Here is a 26145-nt window from a genome sequence, read left to right as displayed (position 1 = left end):
GGAAGAAAGTAGAAAAGGAAATAAATGCCCAGTGCCTTCTTTTCAAGATTTTCCAAAGTTGCCTCCTCTACTCCCACTGCATCCTGTTGTTCAAAACTTCATCACCTAGCCATACCCAGCTGTGAAGAAGATTGTTCTTGGCAACCTGTGCCCAGCTAAAATCCAGGGCTTTATTGTTGAGAGAAAGGCGAGGTACATTTGGGAAACCACTTAGCAGTCTCCATCACAAGAGCTAATGAGTCAGAAATATCTGACATAGAAAATTCAACAGATAGCACATAAGCATATTATAAGAAATATAGAGGCAAATACAAGAGAAAATGGTTAAAACTGTGGAAAATAGTGGCCTCTGGGAGCCAGGAACAGAGTGCACCAGATGACTGGTGTTTTGCATTGGGTCTTTCAGTACCACATAATTTTTTTCCATGAATATTTTGATAAGCATTGCATTTTGAAGGCATTTCTTAAGGCACTGACTGAAACCAGATCCATGAATGTGTATCAGGACTAGGTGAATTTTCAAAGCCCTTGAAGTGTGTTTTTATTTCCCACCTTGCCAACCAGCTCGGAGTCTTTGGTATTTATTCAGAATTGGTTGTATATGCAAGGTTATTGTCAAGGGTTGAGGATCAGGTTTAAGACATTTGGCCACAAGTTCCCTCTTTTTTCCTATTATTAGGACCCATGGAGTATAAAATACTGAAATATTAAATGTCTGTGACTTAATGCATTTTGTCTTATTTTCTGACCTGGGCTGATTTATGATAAGCATGCACAGGAAACTTTTTCTAATTGGCAGCAGCACTCACCACTTAAAGTCCTTTTCCTCCATGGATGTTCTGTGACAGGGAATGTAGACACAGTAAACTGTCATTTGCAGAAGATTGCTTATCAAAATCCACAGGACCAGAGGCCTAGATGAGAGGTGGGGGAGAACTGGAACATGAAGTTGTGGAATCCCAGAAACTAGAAAAATAATTCTCTGCCGATGAAAAAGAAAGTTTTTATCCAGATGTACTCTTGTGAGACTTAAGAAATGATTATCTCTTTTTCATGAGAAATACACCAAACCTTACAATTGCAAGCCTTAATAGGTTTTGTTTGTTAAATAGTTAAGCTAAGAGGAATTGTTGCTAATGAGAGACAAAGGTTTGAAAAGGAAAACAATCATTGGGCTTGTATTTAATCACTTTTTATTTTCTCAGATCTCCATCATGTCATTATCTGGCTTTGGTGCTTAATAACTTAATTAGGAGAGTTCAGGCAGCAATGGGAATAGGAGGGCAAAATGAAAGGGTAACAGTTTAAATGGATCACCTGCAGATGTGTGATATGGATGGAGATGAAGCCTATTAAGGACCTGATTTTAGAAGAAGCTCTTGACATTGATCATTTGTGAAAAGGGGATTTTTTTTTCTTACCTACGTGCGAGGTTTTATACACTTGTCTACAAACCTTAGGCATTGGTGCATCTGATCATCAGCTTGTAGAATTACTAACACCAAGCCACTTTGAAAGAGCAGTCGAGGTTATTAACTTTGGCAGGAAATGAAAATTTGGCCTTAATATACATGTGAAATTGAATTGTCTGTAGCACAAAGCTTTGGAGATTACCCATGCAAAATGAGAAAACTATCTAAATTAAAAATTGTCCTCAGTACAGTGGAAAGTAATTTTGTAGACAGCATTTTTACTGCATTGAAAAACCGTGAAAAGATTGACTCTATTAATTTAAATTTAAACAGAGGCTCTGTGTCTTCTAAAATGGCAAATGAGATGGAAAATGTATTTTAAGGGGAAAAGTGGGTTTCTGGAAATGCTGCAGGCAGGCAGGCTTCCTACTCCACATTTTTGAGTCTGCACTGAGACCAATTGGCTTCAGAGGGAAGGCTCTTTCCACTGTGACAGGCATTTGAAATAAGGGCATGCAGACAGACAATGTCTCTATTACATATTGCGGACTTCAAAAGTAGGATAAGAAACAGAACAAGTAAAGCCCAAGGCAAAAGTCATTGGTGGCTTTTACATTACAGTTACCAAAGAAGCTGGGTCCTCAACAAAGAAAAAAAATGGAGGGATTGAATATATTTTCTCAGCTATCAAATAACTTTCTTATAATCCCTGCCTGGAAGAATACTGGATAGGGAATTTTGTTACACTACCTTTTCACTAAAAAAAAAAAAAAAAAAAATCTTTTACGTAAAGAGAAATTGAAGTTTTCATTCCCTACTCTTTGAATGTCTTTAGTTCACAACAATACATTTCTTATTTATTAATTAAATAATTATTGGTTAAATAGATAACATTTATTTGAAACCCTAGTTTAATGACACATTATTTACCCATCAAGAAGAATACATTAACACAATAGCCAGAGTAAAACAAAGATTAATAGGCTGTGTGTCTCTTTATGGCCAGAGCCTTAGAGACCTTATTATTTAATAGAGTTGTCATGATGAGGAAACTGAGGACAAGTAAGTGTTTGGCTTGTGCTGTTTCTTAGAGTTGCCTAGTAATAAAGCTAAGCCTAGAATTAAAGTCACTCAAACTTCCAGGTTATTAATATATTTGTTATAGGTTATCAAAAATCACTGCTGAGTAGACAACATGCCAAAATAATAACTGTCCTTTCCTCATCTTTACATTGTTTTCTTTTTGTTTTTCAGGTATTGCTGTGCTTTACTTACATCTTTATGATGTATTTGGAGACTCTGCCTACCTACAGATGGCACATAGCTATGTAAAGCAAAGTCTGAACTGCTTAACCAAGCGTTCCATCACCTTCCTTTGCGGGGATGCAGGCCCCCTGGCAGTGGCCGCTGTGCTGTATCACAAGATGAACAATGAGAAGCAGGCAGAAGATTGCATCACACGGTAATCGTGTTTCTATATGAGGATTATTATCTAGATATCATTATGCATTAATTCTGCATGTGTCAATTAACAAAAGAACATTCTAGTGAGTTTACTTTTCTCTTAGCAGATACGTCTCACTGCTGTCATTTGATCAATTCTCATTATTCCTGTGTTATAGTTAAGGAACAATGATTATAATACCTATTTTATTGCAAGATATAAGACATTGTCATGTTCCAGATTAAACATCAGTTCAATAATGTAAACGAGACCAAAAGCCTAAACATGATACTGATCCAAGGTGCTGTCCAAGATCAGTAATTCAAGGAAATGCAGTTCACTTCCTACAGGTTGGCTGGAAGAGTCCTTCTAAGGGACCACAAACTGATTCAAAACTGTCTTTCTTAGAGGCAATGACATGCACATCCCGATTTTCATTTTTGGTATAAATTATGGTGGTCCACTAGAACTGGTGAATTGTGAAGAATTATTAAATGTTTGTACTAATTGAGTATAATTGTTGCCTTACCAGAGTTTATTAAGCACTCTTTTTGAATTCTAAGAACCCTGGCTGCCATGCAACTCTGCACTGCACATGCTAACACTCCAGCAGTGTTTTAACCAGTGACCATCCCTGAGTTCATCATGGTGTTTGATTCCCACTATTCTTTTTTATAAATTACTGTTAGAATAGCATTACCATCACCAATTTACTTTGTTGAGCATTACCTTGGCCAATCTTATGTGTGATGTATATTTCAACAACTCTGTATTTCAACGATGGGCTTTTTGGGTTTTTTAAGATATGATTATGCTATATACAAAGAAGGAATCATTTATACCCCTATCCCTTAGGCATGTGTGTGTGTGTGTGTGTGTGTGCGCGCGCGCACATATTCTCCCTTTCCTCCCAGTTTTTTCCCATACTGTGATATTTTCTTATTGTAACTAACTTTTTCCACTGGAAATTGTAACAAGAGGAAAGGGGTAGGTGGCCCAAGGAGATTTTGCTCCACCCATGATGATTTGGGAGTCATTATTAACAAAATGATTGAACATATATTTCAAAACACCTTTTTTTAATACATGCCTGTGCTACATTTCTTAGGGGCTACAAATTAAATAGTATAATTTAAAAAACAGATTACTTAGGGCATCTAGAGGAAAAAAACGAACATTCCACTCCAGAGCTGAGAAGCTTTTAATATAAAACCTGTCACCAAGCGCAACCAAAATGAAAGATGAAACAAAACAATTTCCCCCAAAGTGTAATTAAAGTGTGTTTCTTCCATAGTAGCTGACTTGCATAAGACTTGCCAATACAAAACTGTTCTATACTCACCTCAATTTAAAACATAGAAACTACCTTTTCATTTTTTTTACATAGCTAATGTTTAAAGCCGTCAGCCAACAACTGCTTTAGAGGTCCACAAGACAGTCTCATTCAGTGAATCACTGTTAAGTACCATCAAATTGAATTGTACTGCTCCCAGTATTCTATATATAATGCCAGCCTTTCCAAAATAAGTACAGCCAAATTTTAATAGTTTGCTATGTGAGAAATGTTAATGTGTTCAATGAGAACAGGATTCATAGATACAAACAGATTGGGATTTGTATCAAAGCACTAATTAAACAAAATTAAATATGTGTTTTTACTGGCTGCTAAGAATCTTCTGTAGCTTGTCTACCTGGGGAAAACACAGTGACTCTAGAGAGCAGCACTTGCCAATCTTAACTCAGGTAGACAACCCTTTTCTTCATGAAATCTTGAGGGCCTATTCTAACACACAATCTTTGGGAAATGGTATAATATATCAGTATTGGTTCATTAAAATTAAAATGCTCGTAAGAGTATGCTAAGGTTTTTGTTGTTGGTATATTGGTACTGAAGTTGTTTTTGTTATTTATCTTTTTAAATTTTATGACATTTAAACAGTATTTATAGCCAGTAGGCTTGTTAAGGCTAAATAGATACTATGTGATTATAATGGGAAAGTATACTATTTGTGGCTATAGCTTTGAGTTTTCAGATTTTTGTTCTATACGAAACAGAAAAAGAATGATTTGGAATGATTTGTAAGTTATGGAGTTTGCTTTATCTTTTATGTCTTCCTTTTAAGGGAAAAATTCTAGAAATTTGACTTAATTTCAAGAAATCCAAAATTATTTAATATCAGTTATTTAGTAAACCTCCTTAACTTTTGCTGAACTTTTTTTTCATTTTACAGACCTTTTGGGCTCTCACACACACATTCTCTGTGTACTGCCTTTGTTAGGCTTCATTGCCAACATCATGTTCTAGCCAGCTCCTTTTTCTACATTTTCTTAATGTAATGGTCTTTACAGTCATAATTTTGAGTTTTAGAGACTAAAAGGTCCTTTGAGATCATCAAAAGTCTAATACCTAAAGAAACAGAAATCCAAGGAAATCAGTGTTTCCTTGTAGTACATATTCTTAACCTTGGACCTCTGCGAATTGTAGGGCTTCTGGAAGTGTATAAAACCCCCAAATTATATTCAGCAAGGAGAAAGCATTTCTGCTTTTCTTAAAAGGATCTATAACTCCCCAAAGGAGAGTGTGTAGGCATTCATGTTCAAATTGTCCTGCAAATGGCTCAGGGGGTGGAGGAGAGGCTAGTACATAGAATTAGTTCATTCTACACCCTGATACATAATTGTATCCGTTTCCATCCCACCCACTTCTACACATTGATGCCACAACATGAATAGAGTGTGTTGCCTGTTTGTTCCCAATTAGATGGCTAACCTGACATAGATAGTGCTTTGGGACCAGTACTTAGAATGATGAAGCACTCTGGCTTTCTGGTCCAGAAATGTGTAACCTCTCTTCTTGTAGTGTGATGAGTCAGGAATGGACGTCTTTTTTTTAAAGTTACAAACCTTTTGATAATATAAGGCCAAGCACTCTCCCCAGTAACACCCTGAGGAAGTACTGTGAGGAGTGGAACAAAACTACCCTGTTTGTATGTCTTTATTTTTCCTTCAGTGACATTTCAGTGACTTGCTTATCTCTTCTAAAGACGAGTTGCTGTTAATATCAACATATCAAAACAAAGCTGCAACAATGTGCTTGTGGGTTTGAGAGTTTCTGAAAACACATAAAATAACCATTATGATTTATCAGTGGTATCATTTCTTTATTTTAACTTGAGAATGTAGCATGTAAAACTTGCAGTTAAGTCCTAGTAATCATCAATCCCAACTAATGAATTTTAGTGATTTGAAATCAAATCCAGAAAAAAAAGGAACACTTCTTTTATTACCTTAAACTGTATTCTTTATAAGATGCTCTGAGCAATACTTTATTATAAATAAGTATTTGAAAGGTATTTGCTACCTACTTTGAATGTTCTAAATGCAAGTGTGTTTGGCTGCAAAATAAATGGAATGTTAATTATATATCGCCACCTAGTGGTAGTGCAGGTCATAACACTGGCAGATAAAGGAATGGAGTTAATGCAGTGGTTCACTTTATTTCAGTGGAATATCATTGGTGTCAATGCAGTAATTCTGTGTAATACTTTAGTATGTGTTTAAAAAATATTACAGCAATTTTTTGCATAGTTCTTTCAGTCTTCTTTGCAAAAGTAAATCTAAAGTACTTTATATTGAAATTCTATACAATTTGACACATTTATATTAAAATTTGATAATAGGTTCATATCAAAACTGAGACATTCATTGTTTACTATAACAGCTGAGTTTGTCTCAAACAGATTTTGTTTCCTTATGGGCCCAACGATACTGAGCTCCCAGTTCTGGCATGAGAAAAAAACATTCTTAATAAATGTTTTTATTAAAAATTAAAAATTTCTTTTAAACTTAAGGGAGTGTGTGTGTGCGCGCGCACGCACGCGCATGCACACGCAGATAGATACGGTATTGAAGTAGAAAACAAAATGGCCCATAATTTTACTACCCACATACCCCTGTTATTTTAAAAAGGTCAAAGTAGACAAGAAAATATATTAGAAGAATAAGGAAAGAAACCCCTGACCAAGTTGGTTATCTGTTTCTCGGAATATCTATTTCTGAGATAACCACTGTTTCACTATGAATTATTGGCTGCCTATATTTGTAGAAGAAAAAATGTGAATGAGCCAGCATTTGCATATTTAACTAATCTGAACTGCCTCAATTTGGTGATGTAGCATATGAAAAAGTTTTAACTTTTTCACTAACTGCAACTAGCCATGCTTTAACACCCCCCGCTTTCCTGCTGGGGAGTAAGCTCCCTTAAGGACTCCTTCATACCTTTCTCTGTCTTTTACAACTCTCAGCCACTTTCACTCACAAAAACCATCTCATTCTGCCTATTAAAACCCATCCTCTTCATTTGATATGTTTTCTTACCCCCTCACCACAAGCGTGTGGAAGTGGTAGAGAGGGAGATGGGAGAGAAAGATTGTTTTCTCTTTCACATCTACCCCCCCTGCTGAGCTAGGATGTTTTCACTACATCTATTGGTGTATAGCCTGGTGGTAACAATTGTTAGGTTTTTGTATGCTTGGGATTTTGAGGGTTTTTTGGTAAATATTGGTGGTCTCCAGAGATTGGCAGTAGAGGCTATAATCCCCTTCAACTATACCCCTCTACCTACTGAGTATGTTCAAATGAAAGCACATGTGGGTGCCCAGTTCTGCCAAATTAGGAAGAAGATACACATATGTATATATAATCTCCTACCCTGTTTTTTTTTTAATTATACTTTAAGTTCTGGGGTACATATACAGAACAGGCAGGTTTGTTACGTAGGTATACACGTGTCATGGTGGTTTGCTGCATCCATCCCCCCGTCATCTACATTAGGTATTTCTCCTAATGTGAGCCCTCCCCAATCCCTCTACCCCCTGCTATCCCTCCCCTAGCCCCCCCACCACTTGATAAGCCCCAGTTTGTGATGTTCCCCTCCCTGTGTCTATGTGTTCCCATTATTCAACACCCACTTATGAGTGAGAACATGCGGTGTTTGGTTTTTTGATCTTGTGTCAGTTTGCTGAGAATGATGGTTTCCAGCTTCATCCATGTCCCTGCAAAGGACATGAACTCATCCTTTTTTTATGGCTGTATGGTATTACATGGTGTATATGTGCCACATTTTCTTTATCCAGTCTATCACTGATGGGCATTTGGGTTGGTTCCAAGTCTTTGCTATTGTGAACAGTGCTACAATAAACATACATGTGCATGTGTCTTTATAATAAAATGATTTACAATCCTTTGGGTATATACCCAGTAACAGGATTGCTGGGTCAAATGAAATTTCTAGTTCTAGATCCTTGAGGAATCGCCACATTGTCTTCCACAATGGTTGAACTAATTTACACTCCCACCAACAGTGTAAAAGCGTTCCTGTTTCTCCACATCTTCTCCAGCATCTGTTGTCTCCTGATTTTTTTAATGTTTGCCATTCTAACTGGCATGAGATGGTATCTCAATGTGGTTTGGATTTGAATTTCTTTAATGACCAGTGATTATAAGCTTTTTTCATATATTTGTAGGCTGCATAAATGTCTTCTTTTGAAAAGTGTCTGTTCATATCCTTTGCCCACTTTTTGATGGGGGTTGTTTTATTTCTTGTAAATTAACAATGGGGAAAGGATTCCCTGTTTAATAAATGGTGTTGGAAAAACTGGCTAGCCATATGCAGAAAGCTGAAACTGGATCCCTTCCTTACACCTTATGCAAAAATTAACTCCAGATGGATTAAAGATTTAAGCATAAGACCTAACACTATAAAAACTCTAGAAGAAAACCTAAGCAGTACCGTTCAGGACATAGGTATAGGCAAGGACTTCATGACTAAAATATCAAAAGCAGTGGCAACAAAAGCCAAAATAGACAAATGGGATCTAATTACACTTAAGAGCTTCTGCACAGCAAAAGAAACTCATTAGAGTAAACTGGCAACCAATGGAATGGGAAAAAATTATTGCAATCTACACATCTGACAAAGGGCTGATATCCAGAATCTACAAAGAACTTAAACAAATTTACAAGAAAAAAAAACAATTCCTACCCTGTTTTTGTAGCTCAGAGAAAGTCATATTGTCCTCAAGCTTTTCTTAGACTTGTTTATTCATCAAAGTAGTGGGAAATCCTGTACGATCTTCCAAACCTCCAGGCCATCTTTACCACTCATTCCGCCATTGAACAATTTTCCATCATTCCTTAATAATAACAAATTCTCTGGTGTAGATTTTGATAAAGTTCCTATATGAAAAAGAGCCACTTCACTGCTGAGTACCTATGAATTTTAACTCCTGCTTAGAGTACTTCATCACTTTGGGGCAGAAGGCTGGAAGGACCTGATGTTTGTTACTTCATATGCTAATGAACCATCCTTAGTGTATAGACTAAAGGTAGATGACAGACATGCACAGGCACGGCACACCGTTTATGTTTAACTACTTTAAATTTCCATATAGTTAATTTAAGATAATTTCTAAATTTGAAGGGACTATTTATTTCACATATGAAAAATTTTAAGAACAGAGATTAAGTAGTGTGTTTAGTCTCTTAAACTATGTGATAACATTTGTTAGGGCTAATGTCCTCTCATTACTATTCTTTTCCAGAGTGTCACTGACTCTCATGCTAATAATATTTTGATAGGTTTTCACCAAAAATTAAAATGTTTTAACTTGAATGGGATCGCATCAAATTTATAGACTAATTTAGGGATGATTGAGGTGCACTTTAAAATGTCATATGACAAAAAGTCTAAAATAGGAAGGACATTTTTCTTCCCTATTTTATTTGCTGCCCACCGCACTCCCCTCAAAAAGGGAAAAAGGTTCAGAGGTCCAACTAACAAATAAGGTTACTTTCCTAAACTGACCTCCTTCTGTGAACTTCCCCACTGCTTTCTAGTTTCTGCGGCTTCCCTTTTTGGTTTCTGATGAGAAGGCTGGGGCTTTGGTGACCCTGCTCTATCACGTCTATGACTGTGCGTGCTTCTAGGGCCAGGTGATACGGAGGACAGAGAAGTAAAGCAATGGGGACTTAGAGCTCCCTCCTGGGACCACAGTTATTTCAGTCTGCCAGGGAGTTTCCCTCCCTCAGAGTTTGGCTCCTAGGGCTGCCCTTGCTTTCGCACCTGCTACCAGCATGAGATTGCTTGTAGCTTGGGGCACAAGAGAACTGAGAAAAGGAAAATAAAGAAAAATGGAGGGTTAGCCCTGTCTCTCTGATATTAGGAGTTCTTTTTCTTCAGACAGCACTGCAGGGCTTCTTCTGGGTCTCCCTCTGTCAGCCTGCTTGTGCCTACTTTTGGGTTTTGGGGTGTACTGAGTTTAGACCAGGGGAATACCAGAGAGAAAAAAATGGTAAACTCACCACTGCTTTGGTGGTACTTCAGATTCTTGTCCTCTTCCCATTTTGCGTGTTACTGTTGCTTTCCAGAGACCTCAGATAGCTGCTCTATCTTGTCCAGGTCTTAAAGCCACATTTTCAGGGAGACACAAGGTGCTTAGTGTGCTTACTCCATCATATCTGGAACCAGAACTGAAAGTAACTTTTTCTGAGACGCTGAACTGAGTCTATCAGTAGGGACTTAATGAACTATATAATACATCCATTCAGTGGGGTTCTGTGCTGGTATTACAAAGAATGTGACTACTCTATGTACTGTTATGGAATCATTGTCAAAAGGTATTATTAAAATAGTAAGCTGTAGAATATATTTACAAATATATATATGTATGCTTATGTGTACCTAAAATAATTCTATGAATACACACACACAAAATAGTAACCATGATTAGTTCTGAGGAGAGCTAGAGGACTGGGAGACTGGGGAGATGGAGACCTGACTGACACCACTGTGCTGTTAATATTTACATGTATTATTGACTGTGGTAGATGAGACTTTCTTCAGGCAGGCCTGGTGACACATTTAAGAAATAAACCAAGGAAGGAGATGATGAGCCATTTGAGTATTGACTTCATCCTTTCTCCGGGCTAAATGCCTTAAGAGCAAGCAGTTCTTGGCTTCTCTGACCCCAGCTGCTAAAATACTCACCTTAGGGCCTGCCACCATGAGCAACTAGGGAGATTTTGGATAGCCTCAGCCATAAACTTGTATCTGTTCATTTTATTAATGTATTTGTCAATTCCATTGTGAACTGAAGAAATTTAATGGAGGGCTGATCTGTTAGCCATGACTCTTCTATAAGCAGATCCTATATATATATATAGATATATATTTTGTGTGCGTATGTATGATTTTTCAATGTAACCTTTTTAAGTATACCCCAATACCTGAGTCCTCTCAAATTATTTTGGGCATGTATTTTTATTTTTAGGCTAATTCACCTAAATAAGATTGATCCTCATGCTCCAAATGAAATGCTTTATGGGCGAATAGGCTACATCTATGCTCTTCTTTTTGTCAATAAGAACTTTGGAATGGAAAAGATTCCTCAAAGCCATATTCAGCAGGTACCATGTTTTTCTGTTTTTAGGAGTCTTTTTAGAATGCCACTTACTTACTATCTGTCTAAACTATTGTTTGTGTCTCTCCAGTTAGCACATTCCAAATAAAGGAAGATGTATCTTGACCTCTAAAGGTTGGGCACAGCCCAAGAACCAATAGCTTCCTACAGAGTGCTGTTGGAAACATTTCTGACTCGGTCAGAAGGCCAGCCTGCTCCATTTGAGAATTTAGAGGCCCTCTCCAAAGAGGATTAGAGCCAAATTTCACCTCTCAGATGGAGGATCTCTTTTGGTGGTGCTTAGAGGAGTTTATGGTTTTCTTTGACAGGTGAGCTCTCATAAGCTGTAATGCAAAGAGCTCAAGATCCTCTGTGCCCTCCCCCTTCTGGGTTGAGTATAGTCCCACACACTTCTCTGATCGAGAATTAAACTATGCCTTTCCCTGGCTGAAAGGTGGTGTCTAGTTTATCATGTTCCCCAATACCTCGTAGCAAAAAAAGTCTTTACCTCCACCAGAAATGTTTTTATTCAGTTAACTTGTTCTTTTGGTTTTCTCCCTGTAGATTTGTGAAACAATTTTAACCTCTGGAGAAAACCTAGCTAGAAAGAGAAACTTCACAGCAAAGTCTCCACTGATGTATGAATGGTACCAGGAATATTATGTGGGGGCTGCTCATGGCCTGGCTGGAATTTATTACTACCTGATGCAGGTAAGGAGTGATTATGGAGAAACTTTAAAATGTCCTTCCTGAGCCATGTATTATCATGGGTGAGAAGATAGATGTTCTAGTTCTAGTCTGTCATTACTTTCCTTGTAATTATTTGACATAGACAAACAAAAGCGATGTTTGCCAAGGTGCCCTTTAAAGTGTATAAACATTAGGGCCCTGTGTTTTGAGAGGACATTTGATTTGCAGGTGACCATACTTGCCCACTTCGCGCCACTTGTGCAGACTAAAGCATTTTCACCTATAATTCTTTTGAGGTGCCTCCACTCTGCTCTTTCAGCCAGTGCTTTGAATTTAAAATATTACTCCACATTAAAAGGCACAACTAATTCCCCAAATTCCAGGAATAAGAACAAAATCAATAGAAAACAAACGAGCGCATGTTGCCTAATGCTCACTTAGAGAGCAAAGCTGAGGAGACTTTTACTTACCTGAAAAATAGCTGAATATGCTCTGCCCAACAGTTCATAGGGCCTAATACTATTGGGGCACATCAGTGAAAGTCAGATAGACTACAAACATGTATAATGTACTGCAGCAAACCTAACTTGGGAGAGATCGGAAGAGGACTTCTCACAAGACCATCATTTTGGGAGACTTACGAAGCACTCCTTAAGGAGAAATTGGCACTTGTGAATAAGAATTCATGGCAACGAAAACTGATTTCTAATGGCAGGTACCCTTGTCACCTTCCCAAGGCACACTGTGGCATAAAGAAAAGTGTTTCATTAACATGTTCAGCAGGAGTGCTTAGATGCATATACTACAAGCTCTTTGAGTAACTGGCTCTTAGAATACAAGATCAGTGTTGGACCTGTCCTCTACCTCTAACTAAACAAGGACAACAGAACCGAAAAACTCAAGGTTATTATTATTTTAATGCAGAGTCACACATTGAGTGTTAGTGGCAATCAGAGACTCACTGGCATATTTATTCTACATTTTTCAATTAGAGGTTATATAATTAGGATGTTGACTTTCAGACTTAAATTTCTTTATTTTTCTGGTGCATTTCTTCCTTTTTATTCCCAGCAGTAAATGTAGATTCCTAAAAGTTTTCAGAAAAGAAGAGTCTTCTGAAGTTTCAAGGTTAGTTAGAATCAAATATGTTAGAGGCTCTCTCTGAAGAGGACTAGACAGCCTCATCAAACTTTCATTGAAACAGATAATCGGGAGACATATACTCTGCCTTCTTGTGTTAGCTTAGTAGTAAGATACCTGAAAACCCAAGTATTGATTTTTCCATTTGCAGGTTATTATCTATTTGAAAGGATTTAATTTTTAATCCTAAAAGTCTATTCTAGTAGGTAACCCTTCAACAACATTAAATAAAACAATATTATTTTTAGGCCATGTTGGATAATTCCTGCAAGTCTGAGGAGAATCCACTCATTCTACTGTAACACTTTAAACTGAGCATAAACACTTTTAACTGAGCTTATTCTTTGTGTAAAATGAAATCTGTCTTCTAAATAACTCGGTGCACTTTCGGAATCTTCTGAAAATGGTATTGTCAATATTACGTTGACCCCACCACAACCACATCATGCCTGTGCTTCACACCACTGCCCAACCCCTCTCCCCACATGTCCCACACCTTGCCTGGCAAAACAGCACTTAGAATCTGTTGTTTAAAGACATTAGCCATCATTGAATGACTTAAAAAAAAGTCAGAAGGAGAAACTAAAATGTGTATCAAAAATGGTGGTTTATATGCTCTCTGTCAGTATGTCCTATAAATCTGTACATTGTTAAATGAAAACAATGTGGCATTTACATCAGTCCTAAATCCTCTGCAAAAAGAGCTGATCTAGAGGCATGCTGTACTTTGGAGTCTAGATTCCAGGTATTTTAACTTGTTAATGTCATTTTCTATTGAAAATACCACTATCTCTTCTCTAGATGTAATAATGAAAGACATGCTTGATTTGTCTAGTACATCTCTTTGTGGCTTTTAAAGTTTGCTTTATATATTGAAATCATGGCAAACTTCTCTTATACTCATTCTCAGGCATTGACCTAGGAAAATTATTTATATGTATGTAGATAACAATTAATATTGAAAAACAGTATATACAAAATACCAGACACAGTGGCTCACACCTGTAATCCCAGCACTTTGGGAGGCTGAGGTGGGCAGATCACCTTCAGTCAGGAGTTCAAAACCAGCCTGGCCAACAGGTGAAACCCTGTCTCTGCTAAAAATACAAAAATTAGCCAGGCATGGTGGCAGGTACCTATAATCCCAGCTACTCAGGAGGCAGACAGGAGAATCGCTTGAACCTGGGAAGCAGAGGTTACAGGGAGCCAAGATCGTACCTTTGCACTACAACCTGGGCAACAAGAGAAAAACTCTGTCTCCAGAAAAGAAAAAAAAAAAAAAAAAAAGAAAGAAAACACAATATATACAAAAGGCCCAAAGAGTTAACTGATAGCCCAATTTTACTTTGTCCCATTATTTTGTAATTTCATTAAACATTTTTAAAGATTAAAATAAAGGCATCCAATAGGTGGAAAAATTGGATGAAATCCTAAACCTCTTAATAACCTTCCATTCCCTCTTGGCTGTGCTTTTTTTTCTGGTTTAAATATACTGAGACTTAGGAAGGTTTGTTTGCTTCAGCAAAACTAATAATTTTCTTTCTCATTCTTAGCCCAGCCTTCAAGTGAACCAAGGGAAGTTACACAGTTTGGTCAAGCCCAGTGTAGACTATGTCTGCCAGCTAAAATTCCCTTCTGGCAACTACCCTCCATGTATAGGTGATAATCGAGATCTGCTTGTCCATTGGTGCCATGGCGCCCCTGGAGTAATCTACATGCTCATCCAGGCCTATAAGGTACGATGTGTATTTTTGAAATAAAATAACCCAAAATTTATCATTTAAAATTATCCTAATCCATAAAGTTTTATACTAATCCATAAAGGAACAATAAATAAATCTCTTGTGGAACCTAAGATCATTTGCTAAATGGATTATAATTCATTCTCACAATCGATCTTACCATAGTAGACATTGTTTCATATCCTACTTTTAGCAACACTTAGGTTGCAGTGAGATATTGTTTCTGGTCCAGCATATGATCTAGCAGTTCCACTCCTAGGTATATACCCAAAAGAACCAAAACCAAAAATTCAAACACATACTGTACACACCCACATTCATAGCGGCATTATTTATAATTGCCACAAGGTAAAAATAAGTATTCATCAACAGATGAATTGATAAAGTAAATGTTATACATACAATGGAACATACCACAATGCAACAGAATATTCTGCCATTAAAAGAATAACTTTCTGATGCATACTACAACATGAATGAACCTTGAAAACATTATGCTAAGTGAAATAAACAGACACAAAAAGGACAAATATCGTATGATTCCATTGTAGTGCATAAATAACACTGCTAAAAAGCATGCCCTATCAGACCTGCAATCAAAGAAGGTTTTTAATTGAGAAAAAGTAAGATATCTATAACCACTGGTGCCAAATCAACAAATTACAACTCTGCAGGCTATTGAGGGGCACTGGCATCTCATAAATAAGTAAACTTTTAGTGTATCAAATTCTACATTTCAGAAAATTAGATATATTAATAATGGACAAGCTTTTTAAACTGCCTTATCCTACTTTTAAGAACACTTAGGTTGCAATGAGATATTAAAAATATCTACTCAGAATATTTCCCAAGTCTTTGATGAAGATACAGGAGACAGTAAAAGATTGTAAAGGTCTATCTGTATTTTTCTAACGAAGTCTAGTGTTTTATCATCAATATGCACATTAATAAAGGGGGCATCGCAGTTACCAAAGAAGATAGCATGTGTTCTTTGGCAAGTCACTAATGATAAGAGCAAGTTGCAAGTTAAGTAATGCTGCTTCCCCAGTAACACCCAAATAAACACACATGCACAGAAAACTTAGATTGTACATACAAGATCATGCACATTTTTTTTTAAAGCAAAACTTGTCCATTTTAGTAATTGTCACTAGTAATATAACACACCCTCTGTCACTAAATCCTTTACCCTTTCTTCTCAAGCTATATCCCTGTCTCCTCCTTACCTCTCAGGAAGGAATATCAATGGAACTTTCTTTTATATCTTGTATAATAAAATGCACGTTCTTTGCCTCTGCAGGTGTTCAGAGAGGAAAAGTATCTCTGTGATGCCTATCAGTGTGCTGATGTGATCTGGCAATATGGGTTGTTGAAGAAGGGATATGGGCTATGCCACGGTGCTGCAGGGAATGCCTATGCCTTCTTGACACTCTACAAGCTCACGCAGGATGTGAAGTACCTGTACAGGGCCTGTAAGGTAGGAGTCAGAAGCACCAAACAGAAAGCAGCTCTTTGGCCGGGCACGATGGCTCACATTTGTAATCCTAGCACTTTGGGAGGCCGAGGCAGGCGGATCACCTGAGGTCAGGAGTTCAAGAGCAGTGTGGCTACATGGTGAAACCCTGTCTCTACTAAAAATGCAAAAAATTAGCCAGGTGTGGTGGCAGGTGCCTATAATTCCAGCTATTCAGGAGGCTGAGGCACGAGAATCACTTGAACCTGGGAGGCAGAGGTTGCCGTGAGCTGAGATCACACCATTGTACTCTAGCCTGGGCAACAAGAGTAAAACTCCATCTCAAAAAAAGAAAAAAGCAGCTCTTCCATGAGGTTGTAGAAAGAGTTCTAGTTCATTTGATTTAATTAATTTATCCCTAAAACCATAGATCTTAGATAACAAATACAGTTATTTAAGGAAAACCTTCAAAAGCCTTTCAATTAAAGTAGCATTTCTGTAAAGGGACATGATTCTACTCAAGAGCATTTATGGGAGAAAAAAAAATTAAGAGGTAGGGTAATTTTGTGCCTTTCTTCTTGAATAACCTTGGAGATGCGTGACTCAGACAGCTCATTAAATTCCTCCCATGCTGTGTACTCTCTTTCAGACCATCTTTTTCTCTGCATTAATCTCCTTTCTCTGATGTGAAGGTAGTTTTCAACTTTTCAGAGTAATTTGTAGAGACAACCTCTTAACTTTTTGGGGGTGCTCTGGAAGAAATCACTGTACTAATTTAACTTGGTCTCATTTTCAGTTTGCTGAATGGTGCTTAGAGTATGGAGAACACGGATGCAGAACACCAGACACCCCTTTCTCTCTCTTTGAAGGTATTTTGTACACTTTATTTATTTGCCTTATAATATCAGCATTCTTCTGTGCTTGGTCATGTATTTAAGTTTTATCAAATTAATTTTATAATTATATTTAAACTACTTTTTTATCTTCCAATATGTTAAATTGATATTAAAAATCAATTAGCACATGTATTACCACAGTCCCAATACTGGTAGTCATCAGGTGACTCCCTTTATGGAGCTAGGCGCATGTAGGACATTTTGCAGATGCTGTCATAAATCATTCAGCAAAAACATACAGGCACTACTACCTCCATGTCACAGCTGGAGAGACTGAGGCTCAGGCACTTACATATAGTAAATGGCAGGGCTATGACTTGAACTTGTCTGGCTCCATTCTCTTTCCAGCCTTCCACCTGGATATAAAGGCTGAGCACATCACTAGTGATCTCTTCTAATGTTGAACTGCAATATATGTAAATTTGACAGATTCCCAATTCATTTAAATTGTTGCCGTTAAGATTGTAGTGTTGTTAATGTTAAAAAATTTAGCCATCCTTCATTTTTGCAGAGTTGTAACTGCTCAGGGGGGCGCGCGGGGTGTCAGTGAGGTGGGGGAAAAAGCCATAGGATGCCAAAGGAGGCGGGCCAAGAGGGCACCCACACCCTCCAGTGTGGCCTCTGAACCAGACCTTAGGGACAAGGCTGTCACTGGTGGGCACCCTTTGTTGCTGTTTGTATGTTTGAATAGACTGAAATGCTGTGACTTTTTTTTTTTTTGATCAATAAAGATATGGGGAAAAAAGAGCCATCTATGAAATGGAATGGTTGGTATAGTAACTTCTGCTTCTTTCTTTCTTCAGGAATGGCTGGAACCATATATTTCCTGGCTGACCTGCTAGTCCCCACAAAAGCCAGGTTCCCTGCATTTGAACTCTGAAAGGAAAGCATGCCCCCTGCAATCACTGCATGACCCTTTCTGTATATTCAAATCCAAGCTAAGTGCTTTCGTTGCTTTCCAAGGAAACAAAGAGTCAAACTGTGTACTTGATTTTGTTAGTTTTTTTCAGAGTTTGTTTTCATTCGGTTCCTTTTAATTATCATTTACTTTTAATTAAAAGTATCCAAGAAAGTCTTTTAACTTAAATTTTAATTTCTTCCTAAAGGGAGAGTGAGTGATATGTACAGTGTTTTGAGGTTGTATGCATATGTTCCAGAACTTGGAGGAAATGTTAAATTTATGAATATAACCATTTGTTACTGTTCTAAAAATGTTTAAAAGAAATTCAATATAGATAAATCTGTGACTATTATTGCACTTCACTTCTCTTTAATATTTTCTTCCAGCTGGAGGGCAGTTTTATGACTTTTCTCTCATTTTGAAAAGGGACAAAAATATAACTACGTGCTTCCAGGAGAAAAATTCCAAGAGTTGCAAACTGGAATTGGGACCTAAATATTATTTTTTTAATTATTGATGCCTATTTGGATTAGAGCTAAACATACTTTCAGATTTGCCTGTTTTTTGTTGGTAAGGCATACGGGCTTCAGAAGCCAAAATTTTAAATCAAAAACTTATAAAACGTGTTGATCATTGTGAAAACTCTGAGTTGAAGGTTAGTTCAAGATAAGCTCACAATAGCAGTTTATGTTTTCTGTAAAATAATCTGGGTTTTTGGAACTCTTTATTTAAATATGTTTGTTTTTCAGTATTCAAGTAAGATCAGGAAGCTAATTTTCTATGTGTGAATATGCTCTGACCTAGGATTTCAGTCCACTCTGACTTACTTTCTAAACTCTAACTTGGGTTTTTTACAGTGACTGTGCATTAGTGCTGACTCTTTAGTATAAGCCATAAAATATTTCCTCCCTATCAATTTATCTGAACTTCGGTCTTTTCACTAAATAGTACAGTATTCTACTTCTGTTTAAAAAGGGGGATGAGAAGGGGAATACTATGTAACCAATAACTTAAGGTTTAATAGAAATGCTTTTTGTTTAGGAGGGATTATCCAGAGCTCTTGCTCAGAACAAATGGATCTTTGCGTATCCTAGGCTTAACAATTCATCAGTTTCTGAGACCACAGAATCAGATTTTCTATAGTAGATGAAGACTCCCTGGTGCTTCAAATTCTGTACAAATGTTTTGACTCCTCAGCTTCTACCCCTCCTCCTTTCATTGCTGCCTTTGCCCGGCTTATTTTGTCTCTTTGCAACTGATTTTGCAAAAAAATTGCAGTTTTAAAACAACAGGGTCTAAGTATTTTAAATGTGCCTATTTCACAGCTCTCTTGGTCACAAAAACTTGCTATTTTTATTGGAACTTCAAACCAAATCCCCACTGAATGTATGCTGGTTCTTGCAGGTAACAGTCTATTATTTCCTGTTTAGCACCAAAAGAGCTAATATTATTGGAAACTGTCTGACCCTTTAAAGGCCACTAGCAGTAGGATCTAAAAAGCAGCCCACTGCTCAATTCCTAGGATTAGCTTCCTCCTTCTGTGACTTGTGTAAGTCGGGACTACCTAGTGCCTCTCAGATTTCTGAAGTGCTACTGCACAGTAAGCCATGTGCGTGCTCTGCCTTTCTTGTGAAAGTTTTCAATCAACAATGTCAGCACTTACAGTAAGAAGTAAAAGTAGTGCACAACAAAGCTATTTGCCTTTGGCTGGGGTGTCCAACTTGAAAGAATAAAACTCATTTGGTTTAGTTAAATGTCTTACTATACTGTGTCTGTGCTTTTAGCTACATTACTAAGCAAGGGAAAAACAACACTTTTGCTGAGCCAAAGGAGACTTGATGACAGTTCTCAAGCAGCGTGATAGCAGTGCTTAACCCCAGGAAGATATCAAGGCAGGGAGAAGAACATTTCAAATAAGATTCTTGTTAACCCATTTATGCCTACTGTTCCATTATTGGAACGCTAAGCTTGTGGGAGTTATTTACATCCTGCTGCTCAAAGTCATTGCCAAGGTCTGATTTTTCACAAAAATTTGCAACCTCCAGCATGAATGAGTTAATATTTGGATTGCAGTTTAGATACTGTCATCTCAGCAAATTTGTCAACACAAGCAATTCAAGTTTTATGTTTTTCTTTTTTTAGCTTTTGAAAACTTATTAAACTGGCACTATTTTATCTCTATGCTATTGTTTGTTGTATTTATGCTTAAGAGCAAAAAAGTTTTAATGGGATTTTTAAACTCAGGCAAAGCCTACAAAACTGAGACAGTTCCCTAACAACATGGTAGTAACTAAAGAAACTTTTATACTAGGCTTCTTAGTTTTAAAGGGAAGTGGCATCGTTTCAATTCTAGTTCTGTTGCATTTTTCTCTCAGATATTTTCTTCTTGGTAAAATTTCTTCCCAGAATTTGCTTCCTAGAAAACTCAATAGCATCTCTTGTCTGTAGACAGGGACTAGGTAATAAAACCTTCAAAGGTTGTCAAGCAGTATTCATTTATTCTGTCAGATGGTTCTGTTTCTATAGTAATTTAGAAATTGCAAATAGTTAACTTTCTGTCATGTAAAAAATGTTAAAATTATCCTATTTCCATAGATACCATGGACTAGTGTGACCTGAGTTGTCAGTCTTAAAATTCTGAGTCATGTGGCTGCCTTTTCATCTTTGATGTCAGTTTCAGTTATTTGGCATCAAAAAGCTTCATGTTAGGTAGAGTTTTAGGTAAAAGTGGATCTAAGGATACTTTCTTTATTAACATTTCCTCAATAACTGAATTGAGAGATATATTCTGCTACTATGTCCTCAGGTTAATTTTTGTCTGATCTTACGATGCCCTGCCTTTTACTAGCTAGTTTTAAAACAGAAAATGTGAAAAGTGACTTTATGCATGTACTCCTTTGGCTACTAAAACTCATCTGTAGCCCTCCATTATTTACACTGAATTCCAATTTCATTTCTACTTCTGCTAAATAAGAGCACCTCAATACTGTGTTTTCTGTACGGTTGAGCTGTAGGAGAACTGTTTCTCTCTTATAATTATAAAAGAAACTGAGATATTCAGGGAAACTACCCCAATGTTATATTGTCATTTAGTGGGAAAGGCGGGGATCATATGTATTTCTATGTTCTATAAAAGATTTGACCTACTGGTTCTCAATACAATTTTATTAGGACTGTATGTCATCAGGTGTTTTTTGTTTGCTTTGGTTTAAACTTGAGAAATACTTCCCTCAGTGGCAAGTGATTTTTTTTTTTTCCCCTCTGTACACTCATTTCCTAGGCTTTGTTCCTTTTTCTTCATTGTTGGATCGAAAAAGATTTGTACTACTGTCTGAAAATAGAGATGTATAAGAGGAAAATGTTTTAAAATCTGATCATCATAGAGTTAGGAGGAATCTACTAGGCTTCAAGAACAACAGTGTATTAACCATCTCATAAGAATCTACTCTGGGGTAAATAACTAAAGGCCTAATTTTAGAAATTAATTTTCCTGCTGACTAATTCTGAACAAAACTTTGAATAAAAGAGGGGGGATTAAATGAAGCATAATTACAAAATATATATGCAGAGGTTGGAAAAATTTTGAGTCACTTGGGATGACTTTATACTACTACTTTTTATGACACAACTAGTTAGCATGACTTAGCACAACAGACATTTGACAAATTATAAAATACTTGTTTTCATCTCTAAATTACAATTTGTGTGCTAGTACATATGATTAAAATGCCCCTCATACCAGAAATAGGAACACTTTCCCACTGTTGGTGGGAGTATAAATTAGTTCAACCATTGTGGAAGACACTGTGGCAATTCCTCAAGGATCTAGAACTAGAAATACCATTTGACCCAGCAATCCCATTGCTGAGTATGTACCCAAAGGATTATAAATGCACACACATGTTTATTGTGGCACTGTTCACAATAGCAAAGACTTGGAACCAACCCAAATGCCCATCAATGATAGATTGGATAAAGAAAATATGGCACATAAACACCGTGGAATACTATGCAGCCATAAAAAAAATGACGAGTTCATGTTCTTGGCAGGGACATGGATAAAGCTGGAAACCGTCATTCTCAGAAAACTGACACAAGAACAGAAAACCAACCACCACATGTTCTCATAAGTGGGTATTAAACAATGAGAACACATGGATACAAGGAAGGGAACATCACACACCAGGGCTTGTCAGGGGGTAGGGGTATAGGGGAGGGATAGCATTAGGAGAAATATCTAATGTAGATGATGGGGTGATGGATGCAGCAAACCACCATGGCACATGTATACCTATGTAACAAACCTGCACATTCTGCACATGTACCCCAGAACTTAAAGTATAAGAGTCCCTCATATCTAAAGTCTATATATTGAATGATTGATAATACTGAAGATAAATGCAGAGTTACATATATTTCTCTCATTTGAATGAAGTAAAGATATGTATGGTAATATCAAGACTTTAGATGTAAGCAGTGAGACATGGAGAGGACACTGCCTTGCAAAGAGATTGCAAAATGATGCTCAGAGAGGTCCTGCTAACTTTACAAGGTTAGTTTCCATTGGCAAGGCCAGCTAGCACCGTTGTCTAGTTCACTGCTCCCTGGCTTATTTTCCCACTACAAGAAAAATAATGACAGGCACAATAACTTGCACCACAGTTGTAATCTCATCAACAAAAGAAATTTCAAGATACTTGTTTTTTGTGACTTACCATAGTGTGTATTTTCCTCATTCTGCATTGGAAAAGATCTTAGCCTTTCTCCTCTTCCTCATGCTTTCTGAATAGAAGAGAATAATAATTTTTATGTCATTCTTTTTTTCCACGATAGTTCCCACTGTGGATTCAAAGTTATTAAAATTCTCATGGCTTCTCTATTCTATTAAGCATCGTTTAAACTGAAAGTTTCCTACAAGTCCCTGAAAATTTGCTTTCTCATGGTTTCTCATCCAAATTTGCCCTCTTCCTTATAAAACTGTGGATCAATTAAAACAAGACAATGCTGGTGCTTTTATTATTATTATTATTATTGAGCAATGGCAAATATATTGGCTTTATTGGTCCCCTGATGTAAATTGTCCAAACGCTATTTTCCAGAAGCCCTCTGCTAGTACGTCCTCAGGGACTTCTTTGGCAATTTTGTGACTAATGGGAGAAGGCAGCAAACACAATAAGTCAAGAGCTGAAGTAATGAGGATTGAGAAATGGATCTTAGCAGGGCTGCTGCTCATAGCCAACCAGTTTAATTTCACTGTTCTACATTATGTTAACTTTTCATCCACATGAAATTACAACATGGTAACATTAAGTCTGAAACTAATGTTCTAATACTCAACAAGTAAGTATTAGACAAAGCATTTGTGAGACACTTAGTCATCATGGAGAGAAAGGAAAGACTTTATAAATCAGTTTATAAAATAGTGTCCCAATTGCCTAATTTCTCTTTGATGGAGCTGGGATATTAAGAAAGGCATTTATAAACCAAAAAAATACTGATGTGGCTCACTCTGAAAGATACTGTTTTCTCAGGATTCAGCATTCAGAAATGAACATGTCTCCTCTTACTGATATAATCCAAACTGCTGGCACTTTCAGTTTGTATGATGCAAACATGCCATTTTGTTAATAACCATGACCAATGCCTTAAAATCATCCCCCGAATTCATTAAACATGCTATGTTTATGTGCAAGGTACTGGCTAGGGGATCTGTTTGCACAAGATAGACACCGCTACTCTAGCAACTCAGTCTGGTGAAGACAGGTGACTAGGTAATCAATTGCTAGGAAATGTATTCTAATAATCCTACCACCACTTCAACTACTCTTCCTATTACTCCATAAACTTCATGTATAGTGAGTCTCTCATATGGCCTGCAGTTTCTATGTTTGGACTTATTGGAGTTTAAGAAGACAATTTAAAAGCCAGTCGGCCAGCCCAGAAGCACCCAAAGTTCTTTCATTTGGACCACCTTGATGATGGGCAAGGTGGAGGGAAATTTGAAGACAAAAGTCACTTGCCCCCAACATTATTTCCACTCAGTTGACCGCCTCAAAAATTCTCAGTATTACTATTAGTATTATTATTATTTTTTGAGACAAAGTTTTGTTCTTGTTACCCAGGCTGGAGTGCAATGGCTTGATCTCAGCTCACCGCAACCTCCACCTTCTGGGTTCAAGCAATTTTCCTGCCTCAGCCTCCCGAGTGGGACTACAGGTGTGTGCCACCATGCCCAGCTAATTTTTGTATTTTTAGTAAATAAGGGGTTTTACCATGTTGACCAGGATGGTCTCCATCTCTTGACCTCATGATCCACCTTCCTCAGCCTCCCACCGTGCTGGGATTATAGGCATGAGCCACTGCGCCCAGCCTAGTATTACTATTATTGATAATTTAGGCTAAATTCATTTTTCTTCAGAAATACTTCATTAAAATGCAAATATTTTTAAATATTTTAAAAAAAATAGTTCTTAATCCTGCTGTGTCAAGCAGCTTACTAATTGGTTCATGACCTAGATAGCAATTAACTTGAACTCAACAATATTGTGTTGCTAGAACAGTATGTAGCTAAGATTAAAAAGATAAAATATCTGCTCAAAAAGACAGTTTAGATTTGATGATGAGATTGAACAAGTAATGTCAGTGTGCTGCGGAACTACACTAGCACCAGCATGTCATGAGTAGCAAGTGTATATACTAGACACGTCATTTCTCTTTATTTGCCATCATCTGCCATTCACCATGATTCAGATGTAAGAATTTCATAAAGTGATAGGGGTCTATAGTGCCTCGAAGGTCATTTATCTTGGGATACTTCAGTACTTAAGAACAAAGCTGACCCAGAAAGTATAGGAGAGTTAATGAAACTTGTTGAAGAAACTTTGACAGCAGGGCTTCTCAACCATCAATGTGCAAATTACCTGGGGTTCTTTTTAAGCAGTTTCTAAAATGCAGGCCAGGAGGTGCCTGAGATTCTGCATTTCTAACAAATTATCAGATAATTCCCATGCTGGGCACAGAGCCTACTTTGAGTACCATGGAATTAAATTATCCATCATGAATTTCAACTAAATAGAGAAGAAGTCAAGTCAGGAGTTGGCTTATGAGTGAGAAGAAATTAATTGTGAAATCAAAGTAATATGCGGTAGCAGCAGGAACATGAAAGAGCTGGAAAGATTGGGGTCTGATTTCTGATATGACACAAACTCATAATGTCAAGGCAAAGGGTATGGTCTTGAGGTGGCCAGTATTCTATACTGGTGATTTCAGCAAGTAAAAGAAAATTAATTTAAATAGGTATGTGTTTATAATTTGAATCTGATGGTTTTTCAGTCCAAAGAGTCACATGTTTCTGGTACTAACTGAATGATAGGAAAAAATATCTATAATTCATTTGAGTCATCTAGAATCATCCAGCCTCATATGGGAAAAATTAGGTCCTTCTTCTTCTCATTTAGAATTTATAAGGAGTCAAGATTAGCCAGCCAACTCTTTAAATATATTAAACACAAAAGCAGATCAATTACAGTCTTTAAAAAAAATCAACATGACTCATATATAAGAATTTCATAAAATGATGAGGGTCTACACTGCCTTAAGAGGTCATTTATCCAGGAACACTTCAATGCTTAAGAAAAAAGCTGACCCAGGAAGTTTGGAAACTTAATTATAAATAGGAAAAACCCATTATTCCTCAACTCCTAAATTGAAGCCTGATTATCAATAACCCCATATTCCTATTCACATAAGCATATTCCCTGGGTGTTTTATTTTAGAATTGATCCAAGTTTGGATCATTCACGTAATCAATGGATTTTATATCACTTATAATAGTGAGTGCCCGACATGTGTTATCTGATCTCTTACAAGTTCTTACCCACCCAGTTAAAAATTGAGTTGTTAAGAAGTGACAGCAAGATGGCAGAATAGGAAGTTCTAGCCCTTGTTTCTCCACAGTAACACTGATATAACAATATACAAACCAAAATACCTTTAGGAGAATTCCAGA

General features: G+C 37.1%; 1 protein-coding gene and 1 long non-coding RNA gene across 4 annotated transcripts in view; one reads left to right on the top strand and one right to left on the bottom strand.

The window, feature by feature from the left end:
* LANCL1 (LanC like glutathione S-transferase 1) overlaps positions 1-21315 on the top strand; it is a 47393-nt gene extending 26078 nt beyond the window's left edge. For all 3 annotated transcript variants that reach the window (XM_035305600.3, XM_002749741.6, XM_008999417.4), the window contains exons 4-10: positions 2667-2874; positions 11187-11322; positions 11880-12026; positions 14699-14881; positions 16188-16364; positions 17137-17209; positions 18040-21315. In XM_035305600.3, coding sequence (XP_035161491.1) covers positions 2667-2874; positions 11187-11322; positions 11880-12026; positions 14699-14881; positions 16188-16364; positions 17137-17209; positions 18040-18116 — 1001 coding nt within the window. In that variant the 3' untranslated portion in view covers positions 18117-21315. The remainder of the gene's footprint in view (positions 1-2666; positions 2875-11186; positions 11323-11879; positions 12027-14698; positions 14882-16187; positions 16365-17136; positions 17210-18039) is intronic.
* The window catches only part of LOC144576703 (uncharacterized), a 69147-nt gene continuing 51906 nt past the window's right edge, over positions 8905-26145 (bottom strand). Inside the window, exons 3-5 of the long non-coding RNA XR_013519087.1 lie at positions 22853-22919; positions 10219-10386; positions 8905-9093 (exon numbers count right to left, since the gene is read on the bottom strand). This is a non-coding gene — a long non-coding RNA (uncharacterized LOC144576703). The remainder of the gene's footprint in view (positions 9094-10218; positions 10387-22852; positions 22920-26145) is intronic.

Source organism: Callithrix jacchus, chromosome 6 (genome assembly GCF_049354715.1).
Source record: "Callithrix jacchus isolate 240 chromosome 6, calJac240_pri, whole genome shotgun sequence".
Taxonomy (NCBI): Eukaryota; Metazoa; Chordata; class Mammalia; order Primates; family Cebidae; genus Callithrix; species Callithrix jacchus.
Note: the sequence above shows the minus strand (reverse complement) of the source record. Positions and strands in the feature narration are given on the sequence as shown.